This window comes from Emydura macquarii, unplaced genomic scaffold (assembly GCF_026122565.2).
Source record: "Emydura macquarii macquarii isolate MOO-44397 ecotype Brisbane River unplaced genomic scaffold, CSIRO-AGI_Emac_v2 contig_1045, whole genome shotgun sequence".
NCBI lineage: Eukaryota > Metazoa > Chordata > Testudines > Chelidae > Emydura > Emydura macquarii.
In genome coordinates this window covers 3,386,665-3,409,025 of record NW_027131182.1, presented here as the reverse complement: position 1 = coordinate 3,409,025, position 22,361 = coordinate 3,386,665, and the positions used below count along the sequence as shown (strand labels likewise).

Sequence of the window (22,361 nt, the reverse complement as noted above, 5' to 3'; positions counted from 1 at the left end):
GTGCTGATCTCCCATCCCTTTGGCTGCAGCAAGGCACCTGCACCGGTCTTGTAGCCCCTGCAGCAATGTGCTCTACCTGGGTCCTTAGGCAGCAGCTCCCTTCTGCAGTGAGTGGGAGGGGAGCAGTGGGCTGCTTTGAAAGACCTCACGGGCCTCTTTTGGCCCCTGGGCCACAGGTTGAGAACCGCTGTTCTAGGCAGTTTGGAGGGAAGCTGTCTGAAGCTTTAGATACAGCCTGTGGGGCGTGGGACCAGGGCAGTCCAGGGGGGAGAGAGTTGTTGAACATGATTCCAAGATCATGAGTGAGTGACAAAGGCTGGCATCAACAGTGACTCTATAGAATGAGGATGCATTAAAAGGAAAACCAGAAGTTCCATATTAAGCTGACACCAGGATTTCTAGGAGATGTTGGAATTAGCTCATTGGTGATGGGTTGGGATTGTAGAAGACTCGAATCACTATAATGTGGTGGTGCAGCTATGTAGGTGGATGAAAGCACTAAATAGGGTAAATAGTGAAGTGGCAGGGGTCTGGAACAGAGCCCTGTGGACTCCCAGTGGAGGACTTGCTGAAGGAATGGAAAGGAGAGCAGAATAAAACTTAGTTTGGCAAAAGCTCAAGTAATTTATCAGCACAATATGGGATTAGTATCCATATTGTTACTACTTTGCATCAGTTTTCCAGCCACAATTGTGCATCTCTTCACTTGTGGCTTTTTGCTTGGTGCACGGAAAGGTGAGTTACAGCGTTCATTTCCTATTGGGATAACTTTTGGATCATATGACAGAGATGTAGGTGAAGGGGATCTGAATCAAAATCTGACACTGTTCCAGAATTTGCAAAACTTTTCTTCATAGCCATATTTTCAATTGCTCATAACTTCTTAGCATCAGAAGGAAAATTTCTGAAGGGTTCCATGCTTGGCTTTTTATTTTTAAGTTTGAACTTTTCAGCCATTTTAAAGGTGACAGTTTATTACCAGTTCCTTGTGTGCGCTTCCCTACCTGATCAGAGTTGAGGTGTGAGCAGTCAGATTTCATGTGTTAATAGCCTCTGCTTTGTAGTGTAGCTGCTGAATTTGAGGGAGAGCATAGCTTTACAAATAAAGCTAGTCAAGCATATGCAAAAGTAATTTTTTTATTAGGAGACTTGAAAATTTTAACAGAACAGTCCTGCCCTATTCTTACCACATCTCTCTGCTCTGCATGACAAATGTGTGGGCCACAGGTGGAATAAAGTCACAAATAGACAGATCAACTTTATTGAAACACAACCAAGCCCTTAACAAATATAACAATGACTAGGAGGAAGAAGCTGTTTTAGGAAAATTAAGCATCCCAAAATTTGAAGGGGGGTGTGAGGAGTCTTGGCATTGTTCTGCAGTATTAAAATTCTGAAACTATTCTGTTCTCTGCACTGTGAAGGGTCGCGCGCGCGCTCAAATTAATAACTAAACAGGTTTTTCTAGGGTTCCTTTTTCTGAATGTGGTCACTCTCTCAAAATCAGTTGCCATCTCATTCAGAATCCGCTACCGTGGAGAGTAGCAAATGTACCTGTATTTAAAATAGGTCCTGGAGAACTAGATAGTGAGCTTTTCACCTGAACCCGATGAACCGTTTAGCCTGTTTTAATTATCGTTTCAGAGCTAGAAGATTCTGATTTGGTTTGGGTCTAACCAGTATTTCTGCAAAGGAAGATTGTCTAATCTAGGGTTGTCAATCGCAGTTAATGCACGTAATTAACTCAAAACAAATTAATGCCCCTTCTCCTGCCACCCTGCTCCATTGCTGCTCCTGCCTTCTCCCCCTACCCCCCAAAGGAGCGGCCCCTGGCCAAGCTGCTCCAGACTGGAAGCCTACCTCTTGTCTGCTGTGTTGATGTTGGGGTGTCCCCCTACCCCAGCTAATGTACCTGGTTGCCACTGAGCTGGGGTGGGGGAACAGGGAGCTTGTCTGTGCTGCTGCCTCTGGGTCAGGAGGCAGGTAGCTGCCAGCAGCTTCTGTTGTCTGAACAAGTGTTCAGGCTGGTGAGTGCTCTGCTTAAAGAAACAGTTTGCTGAACAAACAGTTGCCGCTCCCCAACATTCAAAAATATTTAACTAAATGGTATTCGACTACTGTTTAATAGTGTGATTAAAACTGGGATTAATTGCAGTTTTTTAAATCTCACAATTAATTGCGATTATTTTTTTAATCGTTTCACAGTCCTAGTCTAATCCTTTCTTGGGCATGTCAAAGTGGATAAAGGAGTATGGTAGATAAGCTTAATGTTGATTAGTGCTTAAGTATGATTTTGCCTTTGCATTTAACTGCTCTCAATCAATGAGACTCAGCAAAGGGACCTGTGTGTCATAGGCTAAATGTGCAGCTGTAGTAAAAAACAAACAAACAAAATATAAGGATGTATAAAGAGCGGGATGGAGCATACAAAATCTGTGATGTCATTGTAAATCAGTGCTATGTTCTGATGGAGAACACTGTGCGGTATTGGTTACCCGTCTCAAAAAGGATGTTGCTCTTCTCTGAACTTTCTCTAATTTTGCAACAAGAATTAAGGGCATGGAAAACTCTCCTATGAAGAGGTGGAGCATATGGGATTTTTACCTTAGAGGCAAATAAGTGTATGAAGGACAGTGAATGCAGGTGGGTGGTTTCTGTTCACGGTCTCATAACAGAAAAACAAATGAATGTTCAAAGATCCTGAAAGGTAGGGTACATTGGTTGAAATCAAAGCAATTAAAATTGATGATTAAAATAATCATTTAAATCAGCAAATGGGAAACCTTGATGTAAATAATTGATTTGTCTCATTTTGTGTGTGTAGTATTGTTTTTCTTAGAGAGGTTGATTTTTTTTTCATTGATTAGTAACCAAAAAAGGTATTGATTTGCAGCTATATACAATCTTTGTTAACTCTGGTGCATCTTTTGGGTAACCAGGGGAGTCCACTATATATATATTTAAGCTTAATTACTTTTTATTAAGTTTCTTAACTTGTACATTTATTTGTTAATAAAAATGCATCATTCACCATTTTACTTGTAGTTTGTATCAAGCTCTAGTTGGATAGAAATTAACAAATACATAAAAACAACACTTTAAAATGCTTATTAAATAACTTTTTTTTTAATATGCAAGAAACTTTTTAAGGTATCAGAGCTATGTTTTGCAGAGCTAACTGATTAAAGAAACAAAGGAAGTAGTTAGTAAATTGAACTGATGTTCTTCAAGGGTTTTAGAATGTGTAGATCTCATACTCAGACCTAATTTTTATGCATATGTTGGAAGAGGAAAACAAGCTTTCCTGTATGTTGAGCTCTCTATTGATTTCTTAACTTTGAATGAACTTCACTAGTCATTGAACTGAACTAGTTGAATAAACTGATATGAAGATGTTTTATTGGCACGTGCAAAATCTACAGTTGTTAAAAAAAAGCCGCTTTGGTACTTGGTAGGGATGTAAAAATCTGTTTAAAAAAATGTGTTTTTAAAGGTTCTAAATTAGAATGGTTAAACATGGGGGAGCAGGAGAGCTGCTCTGGACTCTGCTCCTCACTGCCAAGCGAGAGCCGCATAGATGCAGCTCCTCCACCACAGAGTCTAGCTGGGCAGCTCTTGCTGGTTGGGAGTTGAGCCGAGTCCAGCTGGAGCTCTCCTCTGCTCTGCACTTGTGGGGAGAACTGCACTGGGCTCCACGCCTCCTGTGAACCAGAAGTACCCAGCTGCTCTGGCTCAGGGTGGGGTAGCTCAGCAGTACTCCCCCCCCCCCCCCCCTCTCGAGTTTAAATGGTAATCAGCTGCTTAAAAACATTTAACAGTTAGGCTTTTAGGTCCCTAGTTCCTAGCCTGTGATTCCCAGCAGTTCCGTCCTGGTTTGACTGTCTTAAGAACTTCAGCAGCAAACATGTATTGCTCAATACTATTTATTTTTTTATTTTAAACTAAATAAATGCTGCTGCTGCTGAAAGGTGGCAAACTTAAAAATGATAAAAGGAAATTTAATAAAATTGGTTATTATGTTGGAACTCACTGCTGAAGAATGTCAGAGGCCAAGAACTTGGCAAGAGTCAGAGGGATTGGAGCCTTATTTGGATGTCAAGGGTATCAGAGTTGTAGCTAGTTAACAACAAAGTTTTTGAAAGGAGATAAAACCTCATGCTTCAGAGCTTGACATGGTTAAAGATTAGTATGAGACCTTTATGGGAGTGAGATTATCCCTCATCTGCTCACTGAAGTTTCTTGTAGCTTTCTCTGAAGCATCTGGTTTTGGTCACTGTCAGACAAAATAGTGGACTAGATGGATCATGGGGCTGCACCAGTATAGCTTTTCCTATGTGAAGTGTAAAGAAGGCTTAGTTTTTAGGGGTCCTATTTTGTGTATTTTTAAAAAAAAAATAAATCAGACATTGAACTCAGTCGTCTTGGCTCCATTGGAGGTAGGACTCCAGTTGAATGGCTTTATTTTATTGTAATACATGGAGGAAGTAGCTCTGTGCAAAATTAATGCAGTCATTATAGATATTGGAAAGACTGGCAATGTTCTCCATCTTCATATATACATCTCTTATACAGAGCTCATTGTGTAGAAGACCAAGTCTGAGGACAGAGTTTGCCTCAAATACACCTATTTCACTCCAGTGAAGTCAGTCAATGATACCTGGGTAACCAGATCATAACTTATAGTTTTTAATTGAAGTGTTGGGAAGTTGCTCAAAATGGATATTCACCAAGTGTAACAGAGTTAAAAAAATATTACTTAATAGAAAATAATGCATATTCGGTGAAAGCAAACGTGAAATTTTTCAAAATTTGAGATGTGATGCTTTCATATTGAAGCCTATGAAGTCAAACAAGTATGATTGATAGCTCACATGGGAGAAATCTCAATTTTAAGTGAAATTCCTTATATTAGAAGAGAACTGAAGGTGTGTGTGCAGGCACTGGTTGGGGACAACAGTACTTTGAAACCTCTGATTTAGTGGATTGATTTTAGGTGTGGGAGCCAAGAGCAAATGCTTAAGTCTCTCAGCTCTCTATGAAGTGAATAAACGTTACAGGTGAGGGAATAGAGGCTTGGCAGTTAAGTGGTTTGCTGAAATTCAAACAAGTCTGATTGGAAACACAATTGGAGCTTGTGTCTTCTGACCTTCAGTCCCATGCTTTATTCACAAGACAAGTGTCCTTAGGAAAATCACGACACTTGTCTCTCTGCCCCCCAAACTATAAGGTGGGTTTTGGATTTATATGGATTCTCTAAAATTTATTAAACATAATAAAAATTACACAAGTTAAGAATTATTTACAATGGTTAAAGCTGATACAAAATAGTCAAACAGCATCAGACAGGATGGCATGCATTTCAGTGTCCTTCCCAGTCTTGCAGTTCTATAAACCCACAGACATCCTGTTGACTTCTTTCTGAAGTGATAGTGGCTATCAAATGAAAGACCATATGATGCGAAAATAGATCTAACCACTTCTATTGAAAACACCAGTGGATGAAAGCTTGGGTTATGTACAAATAAAGGTCTTGGTATCCTCAGTGAATTTTGGAATATTTAATTGTCCATGTTTAGGCTCAAATAGCTTGCAGAAAACCAGCACTGTCTCCCCCTTCCTGTCAATCTTATCAAAACGAATTGGGTTTGTATAATCTATTCAGTTTGGGGGATTATTTTGTAGTCAATCCTTTTAGTAGCATCTAGATGAGTCACTTCTTTAAAACTCTGTTGTATTTTATTGAACTGCTTCCTTAAAATGAGTAGATTAACTCTTTTTAATATTAGCTTATCAACAAGTAGTATCACAAGGGGGAAACTAGATCGGACAGACAAATTGATTTCTCCACTAATCATAGGCCAGTTGTTCTGGAACAACAAGATGGCATTTTTCTGTAAAAACCCTTGCCTTTTTTAAACTTTAAAACAGGTGTGTAGAGTTTGACTTATACCTTATTGTGAACATTCTAAAAGGTTTTAAAAAAATCCCATAGGTACATTGTGTGGGTTTGGAGGGAGGAAGTGGATAGCTGGGTTGCTACCACTCTCGTGTCGGAAGGGAAAACTTGTACCTGACTGGAATCTAATCTGTTAACATAGCATCAATTTTCCATCTTCTTAAAAAAACCAATCTCCCCTTCCCCCCGACCCCCCCAAAACAAACAAACAAACAAACAAAACAAAACTTCAATCGTCTGACTAGCTCCTCAGATTCTGCTACATCTGGGGAGTAAAGAATTTTACCAAGGCTTTTACCCTACTAAAAAGTAGGTGCTAATATATCTAATCTTTCTTTCCTCAGATTGGATAGGGCAGCTAACTTACTGGACACAGAGGGCTGTATCTCATGAGAACATGTCATCCATATTGCCGTTCACTCCACCAGTTGTGAAGAGACTGCTGGGGTGGAAGAAATCAGCTGGTGGTTCTGGTGGGGCTGGTGGCGGTGAGCAGAATGGTCAAGAAGAAAAATGGTGTGAGAAGGCAGTGAAAAGCTTAGTCAAGAAGCTTAAGAAAACAGGCCAACTAGATGAGCTTGAGAAAGCTATCACTACTCAGAACTGCAATACAAAATGTGTTACAATACCAAGGTAAGTACTGTCTGGTTTGAAATCACTTCAAATTATTTAACAAGTGGCTGATTAGACTCCTATTTTAAATGATCTCTATAGAAAGCACTGTGTAAGTAACGTTCAAAATATTTAACTTTTTTTCTTTGAAAACTAGTTTAACATGGTCTCAGTGCTTATTCTAACTTTTACAATTGAACAATATTCTTCATAAGGTCTCTAAATCTTCAGTAAGACAAATATCTTAAGACCCGTCAATTAAAATTACTACCATGATTCCCACTTATGCATGTTACAGTGGTTCTGTGAGCTGTTAGGTTGTAGCATTTTCTTTCCGAGTCTTTCAGTTAACAGCCCTGGAAGGGCCTACAGAGCCCCCACTTCCAGTGTTTAAATTGATTTTTGTTTTTCCTTGGTCAACACTTCAGTCAGCTAATTATATGTAAAGGTCATCTTTAGAGGTATGGTAAACTCACTTCAGTTGTACAAGCTGTAGCCCTTTTTTCCCTTGGAGGGGAAATCTCCTCCTATATGCCCTGAGGCATTTAGCTGTGAGAACAACTTACTGTGCACTTATTCTTTGTTACCAATTAATGAAAGCAATTCCTATTAACTTTGAGTACATCTCGCCCTGTGTCTTATATTGATATATAGGTGAATGACTTGCATTTCTTCCTCTTTGACTTTCTCAATTTGTCATAGCAGCTGCTGGGTGAAAGGATCATACTTATAGGTATTAGTCTGGCCTACTGTAGATCCATATCATGCATAATTCTGCTGAGAAGTGCATTATTTCCATTAAACTTTTTTTAAGTAAATATCCGAGCACTTCAAGGTGCTTTTGTTTTTCCTTGTTCTGAAAAACTTACTCCAGGATCTTATAAAATGATACCTTTAGGCACATAAGAGATATTTTAAGCCTAAGGAGCTGCAAAAGCAGGCATTTGCTCCTGTTTTTGTGAGGTTGAGTTCTGTTTAATTAGAACTCATGGACCAAGAAACTTGAAACTGCATACAAACCTTTAATGCACAGTAGATTATAGCCATTGTGTAGTAATAGCATTTAATTCCTTTTTATATATGGCATAGTCTTTTGGAAAAAGATCTTTTAGGTCTACTATTTTTTTACATCCCCCCCCCCCTTCTTTTTACTTCCCAGCAGCAATGTCTTATTTCTGTAGTAACTGCAATTAATTGGTGCTTAATGAGATACCATGGTAACACTAGGGTACAAAATATATAGGAATGACAAAGTAGGTTGTTCTGGTGGGGGAGTGGCACTATATATAAAAGAAAGTAGTCAAATATAGTCATCTTAAATGAATCAAACTGTGCCATAGAATCTCTAGCTAGAAATTATATGTATGAATCAATATAGCAGTTGGAATATGCTAGCAACCATCTGACCAGGATGGCGATGGTGATTGTGAAATGCTCTAGGAGATTAGAGAGGATACAAAAATCAGAACACCCACTAATAATAGGGGATTTCAGCTATCCTCATATTGACTGGATAAGTATCACCTCAGGACAGGATGCAAAGAATGACTGCTTCTTGGAGCAGCTAGTCCTGGAACCCACAAGGGGAGAGGCCGTTCTTGATTTAATCTAAGTGGAGTATGGGATCTGGTCCAAAAAGTGAAGATAACTGAACCATTCAGTAATAGCAACCATATTGTAATTAAATTTAACATCCTTGGAGGGGGAGGGGAAGGTACCAAAGAAACCCACCACAGCATCGTTTAGCTTCAAAAAGGGGAACTACACAAAAATGAGGAAGCCAGTTAAATGGAAATTGAAAGAAACTGTCGAGTGAAATGCCTGCAAACTGTGGAAACTTCTTAAGATCACTGTAATTGAGGCGTGGAGGCGCGGAGCCCAGCGCAGGGTGGGCGGCTGCAGCTGGGCTCAGCTCCCTATGAGTGAGAGCTGCACAGCTACCACAGCCGGGGGTGAGGTCTGCAGCTAAGCAGCTCTCACTTGGCAGTGAAGAGCTGAGGCCAGCATAGCTCCCTCCCTCCCGCCCCCCATACAACGTTTAACTGTTTAAACGTTCTATTTTTAGAATGTTTAAATGGATTTTTAATTAAAATTTTTACATCCCTATCAGACACATGAACACAGTATGTTGGGGAAGAGTAAATACTACTTTTGTACAGGGAAATATGCATCACTATGTATTAGAATTCTTTGAGGATGTCAACAGGCGTATGAATGAGACTGATCCAATTGGTATGGTGTACTTGGACTTTCAGAAAGCCTTTGACAAGATCCCATGCCAAAGGCTCTTAAGCAAAGTAAGCAGTCATGGGATAAGAAGGAAGGTCCTCTCATGGATCAGTAATGGGCTAAAAGTTAGGAAACAACAGATAGGAATAAATAGTCAGCTTTCAGAATGGAGAGAGGTAAATAGTGAATCAGGATCTGTACTGGGACCAGTGCCATTCAACATATTGATAAATGATCTGGAGAAGGGGTGAACTGCAAGATGGCAAAGTTTGCAGATATTACAAAATTATATAAGGTAGTTAAGTCCACAGCAAATTGCCAGAGTTACAAAGGGATTTCCCAAAACAGGGTGACAAAATGGATTAAATTCAATATTGATAAATCCAACATTGGAAAACATAATCCCACCTATATATACAAAATGATGGGGTCAAAATTAGCTTTTACCACTCAAGAAAGTGATCCTGGATTCATTGTGGATAGTTCTATTGAAAACATCTGCTCAAGGTGCAGTGGTAGTCAAAAAACCTAACAATGTTAGGAACCATTATGAAAAGGATAGATAAAACAGAAAATAAAATGCCCCTGTATTAAATCCATGGTATGTTCACATTTTGAACATTGGCCAACCAGAAGTGCATGCAATCTCAAATTAGAAACTAGAATTGGAAAAGGTACAGAGAAGGACAACAAATGACGAGGGGTATGGAACATCAACTATATGAGGAGAGATTGAAAAGGCTGGAACTAGTCAGCTTGGTAAAAGACTGCTGGTGGAGGGGTTTTGATAGTGGTCTATAAAATGGTGAATGGTGTGGAGAAAGTCTTGGAGCAATGGGGAAGGTTCAGAGGACTGGAAGAAAGCTAACGTTGTGTCAATTTTTAAAAAGGGTAAATTAGTCCTTTCAGTTTGATATCAATCCTGGGAAAAGTAGTGGAGTAGCTGATATGGACTTGGTAAAAAAGAATAAAAGGTGAATTTGTGACTCTTGAAGCTTTTCATTAAAGATGTGTTTCAAAGTATAAATCCGTTCACTATGACAGATGCAAGCCGTACACCACCACCTGTACCATTACGTAATGTACCGGCTATACTATGGTACTTTCTACAGCTCTGTTCTAACAGCTTTTCAACATTGGCTTTATTCAGGAAGAGAGTGCTCATTTTCAGCACCCAAAAGGTGGCACAGATCAATTTGAGACTGTCCTAAAAGACTTGAGTTTGATATGAAAGCTGCAGAAGTCTTCCTCAGTGAAGCCCAGAATGAGGAATTTAAATATGTGATATTAGCACTTTAGCTTGAACATATTCTCCTCCCCCCTGAGACAAATTAGTGCATTTGTCAGGTTTTTAGATGAAAATGAAGGGAAAAACTAGTGTCAACACAGTAGTCTAAAGTTCTCTTTTCAAATGTAGAATAGCATTAAGTAAGGATGCTCTTTTCTGTATGTGGGGGGAATTACTGCCATTATATAAAACTTCTCATGTTCAACCAACTGTCTTGCATTGAAGTTGCTGTCCTAGAGATACAAAAGCAGGACAAAGATCTTTGCTACTTTGTACAGAAGAAGTGAGACTTCTTAGGGTACAGTCATAACTTGATATGGGTGTTCAGCAGACTTGGTCACATTTAGAAAGCAAAGGAGAGAGGTACATGTGTACCTTCAGAGCAGAGTCTGTCACTCAGCCTACGCAACTCTCATGTCAATAGCATGGCGCTGAGGTAGTTTTGCCCTGGGTATTGTCAGTAGCAAGGTGGGATATGAGAACAGTCTGGATTTAATGATGAGCAGGAGAAAGTATAGGTTTAGATGGTGCCCTGTGTGAAGGAACTGGTAAGTTTTACAAGTGTGGTGTCCTGTTGGGAGTAGGCTTAGTGTTTTTGAGCACAGGGCACGTGCGTGTAGTGCCTCAGTGTTAGTGAGCAGGCACAATGCATGTATGTGTATTTTGGGGCATCGCTCTAAGAGGGCATAGTGAAGGTTATGTGGGCGTTTGCCTTAACTCTGTATGTCCTAGTTTTCAGAAGTTTGTGTTTCATGAACTTGATCTTCTAGAGAGAGACAAGCTAACACTGGGCAAACTTAACTACTCTAATGAAGTTTGTTGCCATGGGTAGGAGTTCTCATCTAAGTGTTAGTGACCTAAGTGGTAATCAAAAAACCTAGGCCATCTCTGCACTACAGAGACTGTACCAGCACAGGGTTTTTTCTGTTGGTGTAAGAACACCAACTCCCTGAGTAATGTTATCTATCTTGATAGAAGAATGCTGCCATTGACATAGCTGTGCCTATGCTGGGGGTTGGGTCATTTGAGTTAGGTCAGTCAGGGAGGAGCTGTGTGGTTTTGGGTTTTGTTTCACACTCCTGACCAACATAGCAATGTTGACCTAATTTGAGTGTAGATCAAGCTCTGGCTTTTATATAGTGCTTTTCATCAGTTGCTTTCAAAGACCTCTTACGTCCTTCCCAGTTTTACAGGTCAGAAACAGGCACAGAGATGAAGTGATTTGCCCAAAGTCACTGAGCAGGCCAGTGGCAGAGAGAGGAATAGTCCCATTCCAGTGGCCTTTCCACTAGGCCCCACAATTAGCTATGTCCTTCCTAAGTGGTCCTCTTTTTTTTTTTTTTTCCCTTTGCCCCTCCTGCCTAATACATTTTATTATAGTGGAATGGGGATAATGGCTGTGCTTTGAAATGTGGGCAGTAGTTGCCAACAGAGTGGGTGAGAGATCTCATCCATAGTCTGTCCCAAAATCTTGACTGTTTTTTATAACATGGGTTTTTATAGTACTGTAACTTTAAACATCTGAGAGATCGTGCATCATCCCATTCCCTGCATCATTTCCAGCTCTGTCCCCTTGCTATCCCATTAACCCATCATTTGGCACTGTAGAAGCCATTAATGTGTCAGAAGTTGGTCCTTGTAGTCTCCTGCTCCTTGATGCTGTCTGTGTACACCCATCACTAGCAGCAATATACTGAAGGGTCGCATGCTATGTAAATTATGTAGCCTGAGCTGCATGCTGAGCTGGGCTGCTTACTCCTACTGCCCACTCTCTAGTGGGGCCTCCTGCCCCAGATCCACCCAGTCTTCCCGTCCTATAAACTGGGCCCCACACTCATATTCTCTAATTTCCTTTGCTATGCCTCACATTCTCCAACCCTTCTTGCCCTCTCCCCTCACTCCCTCCTAATCACTATCACCTATTCCTATTTATGCCCTTATGACCACCTATTGCATCTTAATCACCCCTATGCTCCCAGCAAGCGGTCACATGTGTAATTATTTTCTTTTCAAATAATAGCTTCAGCATTTACTGAATATTCTGCTGTACTCAGATTACATTTCCTTAAAATAAGAAAAAAACAACCATTTGACAGAGGTAGATTGGAGCAATATGCCTGCTGCTGCTTGGCGCATGCCTAACTAAAGAAGCAGACTATTTTCAAATAACATTTTAATTTGATTTGCCCTGAAGGGCTGGTGAGTGCCAAGCACTCTGCTGAAGTAATCCTCAAGTGTCTGAGACGCGAGTGCAATGATCTGAGCCCTGGTTTGACCTCCATCTGTGGGCAAAAGACTGCCAGAATGTATCATTTTTAGGAAAAGCTGGTTAGTTTTTGTGTTCCCACCCCCAAAGCGTGTTTGCCTCAAACCCCTTGGTCAAATGGCCCCAAATTTGGATCACTAATCAAATCACTTCTCCCCATGAGGTACACCATGTTTCAAGGCAATCCAAGTAGCTCTATGGATTTTTAGAGCACTTAGAGTAGTGGAGCTTTAAACAATAAGCTTAACTATAGGAGAAGTATTGCTCTTCTATAATAGAAAATGCTCTTCAGTCTTGTGGCTTGTGCCCAGCTGCATTCAAAGTTGCAGATATATGGGCAGATGTCTTTTCACCTTGACACCTCACAATCACTGAAATAATGTCATAACAGTTATGAGAGTTTGAAGTCGGTTGTTAGGATGTTCACCAAGCAGGAAGAAATGGTGCCCTTTCAAGAAGCACTCAGGGTTTTGAACTGCACAATATCCAAGCAGGTATTTCTAATCTCAGCAATTTCCAGCTCTCATCTGTGGAAACTGGCTTTCATCAGCAAGAATAAAAGCAAATGTCTGTACACACGCATAACTACCTTAATGGTATTGGAGAATCTTGTCTCCAAGAAAATAAGTACTTCATCAATATCATCTCTGCTTCTTTTACTTGGAAAGTGCTTTGTATGTACCTACCCTCCCATATTGAAGTAGTTTGCTCCAAACATTGGTAAGAGAATGCCTTGCCCTGTCGACAGACTGACCTTGATCAGAGAGACAGTAGCATATCACTATCTCTCATTCAAAATCGTGCTGTCTTACTTATGAAGCAGATATGCCCTTCGACACCATCCAGCTTTTACCATAAGAGGCACAACTTCTGTTGCTCACCACTTGGCATAGAAATTGGCAAATTAATTTCTCATTAACTATACTTATTTGAGCCTGCACGTTGATACCATATAAGTGATAGATATAACTGCAATGACAGGAAGAAGCATTGGCATGGACAAGTGCTGTATGCCCTGCTAGTACACTTCTTAGAACTAGAATAGCAGCTGTTGCCAGTGAGACTTCTGGACAGGGAATGACTATTACACTAACCTTGTCTGACCTAGTTAGAGGTTCCTTGTGACAAACACTTAAAATTTTGTTAAGTGAACTCTTTTCTGGGACCTGGTCTATGCTGCCAGTGAAATTTGGTGGCAGTAGACGGGAGTTATGCAAGCTACGCAGAGTAGTTTGTGTAACTTCAGTTTAGTTTGACGTCTCTGCTGAGCCGATGGGAAATGCATACCCGAAATGCGTATTGACTTCCAGATCAGTTGCACAGCTCTTCACTTCCGCTCAATTGATCCAGATAAATCAATCGGACAGCGGCAAATTTTGCCATGGTCAGTGTAGACATACCCTGAGATGGTTGTTTTGGATTAGTGTACTAAGTACTCCTATACCTTCTTATTCAGGGCAACTGATTAGATTTAGAAGATCTGGAGAGTGATCAGGTATTGAGGCCATGTCTACACTACAAACTTTGGTCATGATGCAAGTGCAGTTAGTATATCACTTGTTCACATGCATGCTTGGCTCCTTGCGTCAGTGCTGTGCATACTCCCAGAAGTCCTTGTGTCAATGTGCCGGGCACCAAGGGTGGGTATCAAGTGTGCAATCCACCACAGGCTAGTGCACTGTATTTTGGGAAGCTTTTGCAATGCATGATGGGGCAGAAATGAGTCACAAGGAGTGACTGGGAGCAAGGGCCAACTTCCCAGTATGGAACTGTCTCCATCCCATAATCTCATCTATATCATATAATTTTTGCACCTTTTTGAAAAAACCTGCTTGTTACTCCTCACTGTCTGCCACCTCTGGTAGAAGCAAGGATCCTGCACAGCTCTGCACTATTGCCATAAGTGTTGCAAGCAAAGGACGTGATTCTCTAGTATTTGCAGAGCCATAAGAAAAATCAAATCTGCAGGGAACATCACTATTTTTTGGGACATAGCAAGAACCTTCAAGGTTGTTTTGGTGTTGGAGCAACTGCAGATGGCGGTGTGCTGCTTCTGGGCCTGTGAAACGAGCACTGACTGATGGGATCGTATTGTGATGCCCACCTGGGATGATGAGCAGTGGCTGCAGAACTTTCAGCTGCACAAGGCCACAGATGCAGTAATGTGTGCTGAACTCGCCCCAGCTCTCCAACGCAGGGACATCAGAACTTGATTTTCATTAATTTAGGAAATAGTACAGATTACTCATTACCTGCAGATGCAGCAGCAGTACATTAGGAATGATAAGAACTAAATCTCACACAAACACAATAGTACTTATATTTTATTAAACTAAATCTTAAATGTTACATAAACATTTCACATTTGCAATTGCAGCAGTCTCCTGAGTTGCGGGCTGATGGCTGTCCTTAAACTATTTTTTTTTATTTTCAAATGTTATGAACTTGAACAGAAGTTATCACAACACTAAACGTACACTGTCCTTAAAACTTCTACAACTAGCTCTCATTTTCCTCACTCCCACTGTTTTTATTCATAGACTGAAACAGAAATGAGTTTTCCTGCTCTTTCAACTCCCAGTTGATTTCTTCGCTTCAAGTGAATAATACCAAACAATGAAAATATTCTCTCGGTGCCTGCAGAGGAAGCTACTGCTGTGAAAAGTTGGCTTAGCAACTGAAGGAACTCTGTTTCAAGGTGCCTGGCTAATGGTTTTCACCAATTCAGGGAAGTGACTTTGTTCACAACATCAGTAAACATGTACTGTTTAAATGATTCTGCTCCAGCCCTAAAATTTATTATGACTGGCATAATTGAGGAGTGATTTTGAGATGCCCATGCCATGGCAGCATCACCTTCTTCAGAAGTTAGGCATCTACCTTTTGTGGTATAGCAACCCCCCTTGTTCTCACCTATTGGCAGCGATCTCCTGTATCAGTGGGGCCTGCAGTAACTCCGCCCCCACACTGGACAAGTCTTTTGTCCCTTCCCTTCCGGGGAGGTACCTTGCTGTGGCTCCCTCCTGCCGGCTGAGGCCAAGGATTTTCTCCTTCTCTGCTCCTCTGGCTGCAGAGAAGCACTGTCTCCTAGCCTGGGGGAAGTTTCTCCTCCACCTGCTACAAACCTCCTGGCAGCTTTCTCCTCTTTTGTCCCTCCCTCTCTCCTCCCCTTCCCTTTAGGGAAGCCAGGGTTTAAGTACAGCTTGAGTAGCCCTTCATTGGGTCCACCTGCCTCTAATCGCCCTGCAGTAATCTCTCCTCTTCCTGCAGGAAAAAGGGCCTTTGGCATTCTAGGGCTCTCATACCAGCCCTGGTATACCTTTTTGTGGCCATCTGGCCTGATTTTTACACACTTTGTCTGGGGTTGACAATGTTTGTTTGCAAGAAAATGAAGTGGAGTTAGTGCTTGATCCATTCGCTTCTTTATTGCCTGCAATTTTAAACTTTTATGGTGAGGTATTTCTTCCTTCAATGTCCCTTGAAGTGCCTTCCAAATTTCAACAACATCAGCAATGCAGCAACAATTTTATCTGAAGTTTGTTTAAAACTATGGATATACGCTTCAATATACTGAGCATATCCTCTACATTCCTCTTTAATCCAGTGTTAGATGCTTTGGATGAGATGCTTCCATCTATTTTATGATTTTCTTCACACAGTTTTATGAGAATAGGCCAATTCTTAAATTGTTCGAAACAACCAACCACAGAATTCCATTGAACATCTTGAGGAAGACTATTTGGATCCTCCTGCTCTCTTCAGTGAAGCTGAAGCAAAATGGTTGTTACGGAAGTATTTTGCGACTTCAGCATTTTCTTTTATTCCTGGAGAAGACATACTTAAGTCTTTTTGGCTAAAAGATGCATTAAATGGGCCATATGTTAAGGAACATCCTTCCGTTTCTTCTTTTAAGTATCTTCTCATCTTTGTGATGTTTGCAGCATTGTCTGTGACATAACTGCGTACGTGACAGTTGTATTTTTGTTCACCGTTTATTACAGCTTTCACTGCCGCCATTTAAATATTCTGTGTGGGCATTGCCTGATGTATCTATTGTTTCTGAATGATATGTAACCCCATCTTATGTGCCTGTGTGACAACAGATTACTGGATCATTGTGTACATTGCTCCACCCATCAAGGCTTAACCTGGCAAATTTCCCCATAGTATTTCTTGCACACTGTTCAAGTTCCTTCTCATACACTGTCTAGTAACCTTCTACCAGTGTCTGCTCTACCGCGTGGAATGTAGCCTGGTCGTAAAGACTCAACCATGTCAATGAAGTATCTATGAACAATTCGAAAAGGAGAATTTGTGGCATAAATTAAACTGAGCAATCTTTTCATCTATGATGTCTTGTCTTGTTGGTATTTGCTGGTCCTTACTACAAAACCATCCATGGCGGTGGTTTTACTGGATGATTGAAATCTTTTGCTTGCTACTGATACTTTATTGTCTGAAATATGTTTACTTGCAGTACTGCTGCTAAAAGTACCAATGGATGACTCTGAAATTGTTGCAGATACAGTCAGTCTCTTGTGCTTAAATGGAATCCTGAAACAAAATTCAAAAATGATTTTGAATAATTGTTCTTTCTTATTCAGTTAATCATTTACATTTTTTTTTCAGCAAGGATGCAGATCCGATTCCAGATTACCAAAAAGCTAAGACTGACTGCACTTAATTTTGGACTAAGCCTCATAGAACTCACTGGCACTTCTTTTTTTTTCTGAAAACAAGTATAGGATGAAGTTCCCTTGGGAAAGCTGAGTTATGCTGAAGTAAAATAGGGAATAGCCTTATGGTATCACCATTATGATCTGTTTCTGGGGCAGGCCTAGCCCTTTCACTGTCAGGGTTGGGTGCAGCCTCACTGCCAAGTCCCTGTCCCTAGCGGGCGGTCTCCCACCTCCATGCAGGCAGTGGTCTGTGCTCCCCACTGCCATGCTGGAGCTGCCACACTTACTGACCAATTTAAAATTTGCAAAATTTTAAAATACTGCGTGTAACTTATTTTTTGGTGTGGAATTCCCTCTGGAGTAGCACATAAAGTGCTCTGCAGCCCCTCTTCCCCCACTCCACCTAACTCCTCAGGCAGATAGTAACTCTTCATACTGCTGGCTCTTCTAATACAAGTAAAATTAATAAACCGCTAATTGTGCATTATTAAGTTGCAGACACTGTCACCACATCATTGTAATGGGAAGTACAATTACACTCTTACCCCAGTTTCTTTTCCCTACATTTGCATTACTTGCACTCTACTGAATGGACTGTAGTGGAGTCTCAAACAGGTCCTGGCTCGTGGCATAGCTGCACCCCCAGTTGCATGTTGCCTGTTGTCGTCGTCCTCTTTGCTGTTCATGCCAGGGGCCTGTGACTCAAGCTCCTTGGCGGTATCCAGTGGTCTGTGATGTGGTAGCAGGTCTCTGCCAAGTATGGCATAGAGCTTTTTATAAAAAGTGGCAGGTTTGCGGCTTGGCACCAAATTACTATTCGGCTCCTTGGCCTTCCGATATGGCTGATGCAGTTCCTTCGCTTTCACTTGGCACCGCTGCTGATCTCTGTCCCACCCATCTTTTGCAGCCCTTGTGCAATCTGCTCGTAGATGTCCACATTTCTACAGCTGGTCTGTAGCTGTACTTGCATACCCTCTTCTCCCCACAAGCTCAGGAGATAGGTATCTTCTGTCTACTCCAGATGCGCTTTGGTTTTGAGCATGGAATTGGCATCGTTAGTTGGGCATTTGCTCACAACAATGGCTAGCTGTACTTTGCCAAACTGGATAATTACGAAAGGGCATTTTAAAAAAAGTGCTGAGGTTTAAAGGGGAGGGGGACCTTCCAGTGTCTGACTTCTGGGCAATGGAGTTCACCAATCGTGTCAAGTGAGCATTGAGAGAGAGCTGCTGGAGGGCTGTTAAGGTCGAGATAAGTAATGCAGTGTCTGCTCTAGTGTTGTCGACCTCAGTACATTGACCATGGCTCAATGCCACTTGGGGAGGTGGTGTGACAGTCAGTGTAATGGGGCACTTATATTGGTGGGAGACAAATTTAAGCACAGAAATGTGTACAGCTAGGCCGATGTAAGGTGGGTTACATCAGCCTAACTTTGTAGTATAGACCAGGCTGAGTTAAATAACTCAGATTTTGTCGTGTAGTATCACAAGACTGCATGCACTTCTCCCATCTGATTGGCTCCTGTAAGGTTTAACATTGGTTCCAGCTGGTCTGTCATGGTGGCTGTCTACGAAATAAAGTTACTTTTTATAGGAGTGTTTTTACAACATGAAAATAAATTTTCTATCAAACAGAGTAAGGGGGGATGCTTAGCCCTTCATAAGTGGGTCAGTAATCTAGAGCAGAGGCTAAATAAATGCAAAGTTCCTTGTGAAACTAGCCATCTAGTAATTTGTGGTTAGCTTGTTGAATACTCCAAACCAGTGGGATTTTAATCTTTGTTACCTACTGTTGCCTTAAAGACTAAATGTTGCCCCCTGAGATCTTTATTTTCTAAATCAATAAATGTGTTCTGCTTTTAAGAATTCAGTTTACAAATATGCCTGTGCTTGGCAATTTTAAACTGATGTCAAACAGCACAGTGTAGTACCAACAGTAGTAACTGAACAAATGTAGTGTAAGAGGTTGAACTTTATATGGAATTCTTGTAAAGAAGCAGTTTCTTTCTGATATTCATAAAGGTGCTTTAAGTGACATGGGTAACTTAAAACCAGTGTCTGACCAAAACTGAATCCCTTTTATAAGTGTTAGCTATAACTGAATCAAACCTTTAACCGGAATATAACACACACTGAACAATTACATGGCATATTCTCCTATCTAAATTCAATTTAGACTCCGTTTGCCCCATGCTGTAACCAGTAATAGATTGCAACAATAGAGGAATGTGCAAATCTGGAATATTTGCATTCAAAGCCTAGGATTTCCCTAGAGTATTGTCTTGCTGTCAAAATTATTTAATAGAATAAATGTCCTTGAGAAATGTAGAACAAGCAGGAATATTTCTGGTTTCAGGATTTATTTTATAAAACTGAGATGACCAGCAGAATTCATAGCCCCACCATCCAAAGTGCTTGATTAAAGCAAGCTGGGGTTTCTCAGATGGAGTCTCAAGATGAATCCGGTCTCTTTCAAGAATAGAGACCTATGATGGGACTTCAAGGGAGGCCATAAAACCAGCATTGCTTGGTATCTGTTCGAGTGAATGCTCAAGGAGGCTGAATAAAAGAGGAGATGGTGTTGATGTACCTAAGGCTAGTCTGAGTAAACAGCTTTTCAACACACCTTCTCTTTAAGTACTACTATTCGGGGACAACACATGCATGATATACTGGGGTACAACTACTACCAGGTTGGATTTGAAAATGGAAATCTTGGAACTTGTGCTTTTGAAGTTATGGCATCACCAATGTATTAAACTGTCCTTTTTCTACTGATATTACATCCATGAAATAGCATGCGTGCTAGTTGACAGCGTGGGGTGTGAGCAAGGGAAGGGTATGATTAGTACATGATTTCAGTAACACTGTTGCCTCAATTCAATGCCAATTTCTGCAGCAGTACTTGGAAAAGAAGTGCTACCAGAATGCCAGGACTCTGCCCTTGGCTTTTATTTCTGAAAGTTCATATTCAGACTACAATACATGTATATCTTTAGCCCTTCCCTTGGACGTAAAAGCTGGAATTTTGATCTTGTTGCTGTAGCCATTATAATTTTGATAGAGTACCACTGATTTGAATTAGAATAATAGAAACATAGGGCTGGAAGGGATCTCAAGAGGTCATGCATTTCAGCCCCTAGTCTGATGCAAGACCGAATAAACGTAGACCATCCCTGACATGGGTTTTTCCTACTTGTTCTTAAAAACTTCTAATGGTGTGGTTTTCACAACCTTCCTAGGAAGCCTATTCCAGACCTTCCTTCGCTACCCTTAGTTAGAAAGGTTTCCTAATGCCTAACCTAAATCTTCCTTGTTGCTGATTTAGCCCCTTATTACTTATCCTGCCTTCAGTGGACATGGAGAACAATTGATCACAGTCCTCTTGATAACGGTCTTTAATGTATTTAAAGACTTATCAGGTGGCCCTTCAATCTTTTTTTCTGAAGACTAAACAGGCCCACTTTTTTAACCTTTCCTTGTGGGTCTGGTTTTCTAAACCTTTCATCTTTTTGGTGGTGGTGGTGGTGGTTGTCTTCTAGACTCTATCCAGTTTGCCCAAATCTTTCCTAAAGTGTGGCATCCAGAACTGGACACAGTACTTCAGCTGAGGCCTCACCAGTGCTGAGTAGTGACAATTATCTCCTGTGTCTTACATACAACACTCCTGTTAATACACCCCCTAATATTAGGTGTTTGGGGTTTTTTTGTGTTTGTTTTTTCTCAACTGCCCCTCTGACTGTCATGAAAGTCTGTTCCAGGTAGCTTTTGTCTCCATGAGCTGCTTGTTTAGTTCTAATCCCAATGTAGCAGACAAGGTTATAACACAATCCAGTGGCTGAAGTCGAAACTGGACACATTCAGACTGGAAAAAAGGCATAAATTTTTAATAGTAAGAGTAATTAACCATTGGACCAATTCACCAAGGACTCTCAGTCTTGGTACAAAATTTGCCTTGTGAGGTGTCATTTGAAAACTAACTCACATTTCACCATGATATGATTAACCAGTATGTAGCAACATTGTGTAAGGTTATGAACATAAGCTGAAATGTGATGGTTCTTCGATTGCTTGCTCATGTCCGTTCCATGCTAGGGGTGTGTGGACTGCGTCACGCACAGTTGCCATAGATTTTTCCCTCAGTGGTATCTGTTGGGTCGACTCTAGTGCCCTCTGGAGTCATGCGCATATGCGCCAGTATAAGGGGTGCTGCCAGCCCCTGCCCTCTCTGTTCCTTTTTAACTGTTTTAGCCTGTGACAGTTGATGGAATGACCCTTTGTGCTGCAGCAAGGCTTCTTTCTGAGTGGTTTGGACTCTTCTCTAGTCATATTGTTTGTTTGGTTTTTGTAGTTCTTAATTGGTGTTAGCGTATATAGTAATATGATTTGTTGCCCTTGTCGTTGAGGGACTATTCACTCCAGGGGCTGGGCATGCTCTGATTCCTGGGCTTCAAGCCGTGTGCCTCTTGCGGCAAACCAATGCCAGTGAGGCGTCAACCCACACTCTAGCTGTTTAAAATGTCTGGGGAAGACTCAAGTTAAAGATAAGTGCCAGATCTGCAGGGACTTCAGACCTTGCACTAAAAAGAACAAGGACGTTCAGCTGAAAGACGTTCTCATGGAGGCGGCCCCTCTAGACCAGTCTTGGAGCCAATCTGTTCTGAATCGGCGCCAAGCACATCTACATCTGTGCGGAGTGCTCCTCCAACACCAGGCTCTTCCTGTCACTGCTCCCAGGGGTGGCGGTGCCAAGAAAAAAGAGGCGCACTGAAAGAAGGTGCTCACGGGTGCAGGAGGAGGGACAAGCAGGGAGAAGCCAGTACAGTGATATCCGTCTCGGGCCACGCTTTCTCTCCCGAGCCAGCGTGTTGTCTGGTGCGGGACCCTCCACCAACTCCCAGAAATGCTGCAATCAGCAGTCTGATGGTCCCCTCAACCCTGGAGGCCTTCCAAATGGCAGTGGACCTATTCTACCTTCCAAATCAGGACAGCTCTACCTTGGTCCCTGAGGGATAACTCCCCTTCAGAATCTGAGGGAGAAGCTGTTGCTTTGCCCATGGCACACCATCACTACTCAACCTACATTCCACTGGACTTCTCCATTGGCCACTGGCTGATGTCGTGGTTGTAATAGAACCTCTTGGGGTTTCCCTTGGTAATGGGCCCCTCCTCACAGCGCTCCTTCTTCGTGTAGGTGTGATTATGGGCCCCATCCTACTTGCATTGGATCCCGACTCTGTTACCAACACTCAGGAGATGGCCCTGGAGGAGGGCAGAAGAGGAAGGAGATCCTCCTTCCAGCGTAAGCTGCCTCTTCATCACCATATGAGGC

The 22,361-nt window shown here is 41.5% G+C and overlaps 1 protein-coding gene across 2 annotated transcripts in view; it reads left to right on the top strand.

Annotated features, from left to right (window-relative positions):
• The window catches only part of SMAD2 (SMAD family member 2), a 68,712-nt gene that overhangs the window by 10,081 nt on the left and 36,270 nt on the right, over nt 1-22,361 (top strand). For both annotated transcript variants that reach the window (XM_067545388.1, XM_067545387.1), the window contains exon 2: nt 6,301-6,589. In XM_067545388.1, coding sequence (XP_067401489.1) covers nt 6,354-6,589 — 236 coding nt within the window. In that variant the 5' untranslated portion in view covers nt 6,301-6,353. The remainder of the gene's footprint in view (nt 1-6,300; nt 6,590-22,361) is intronic.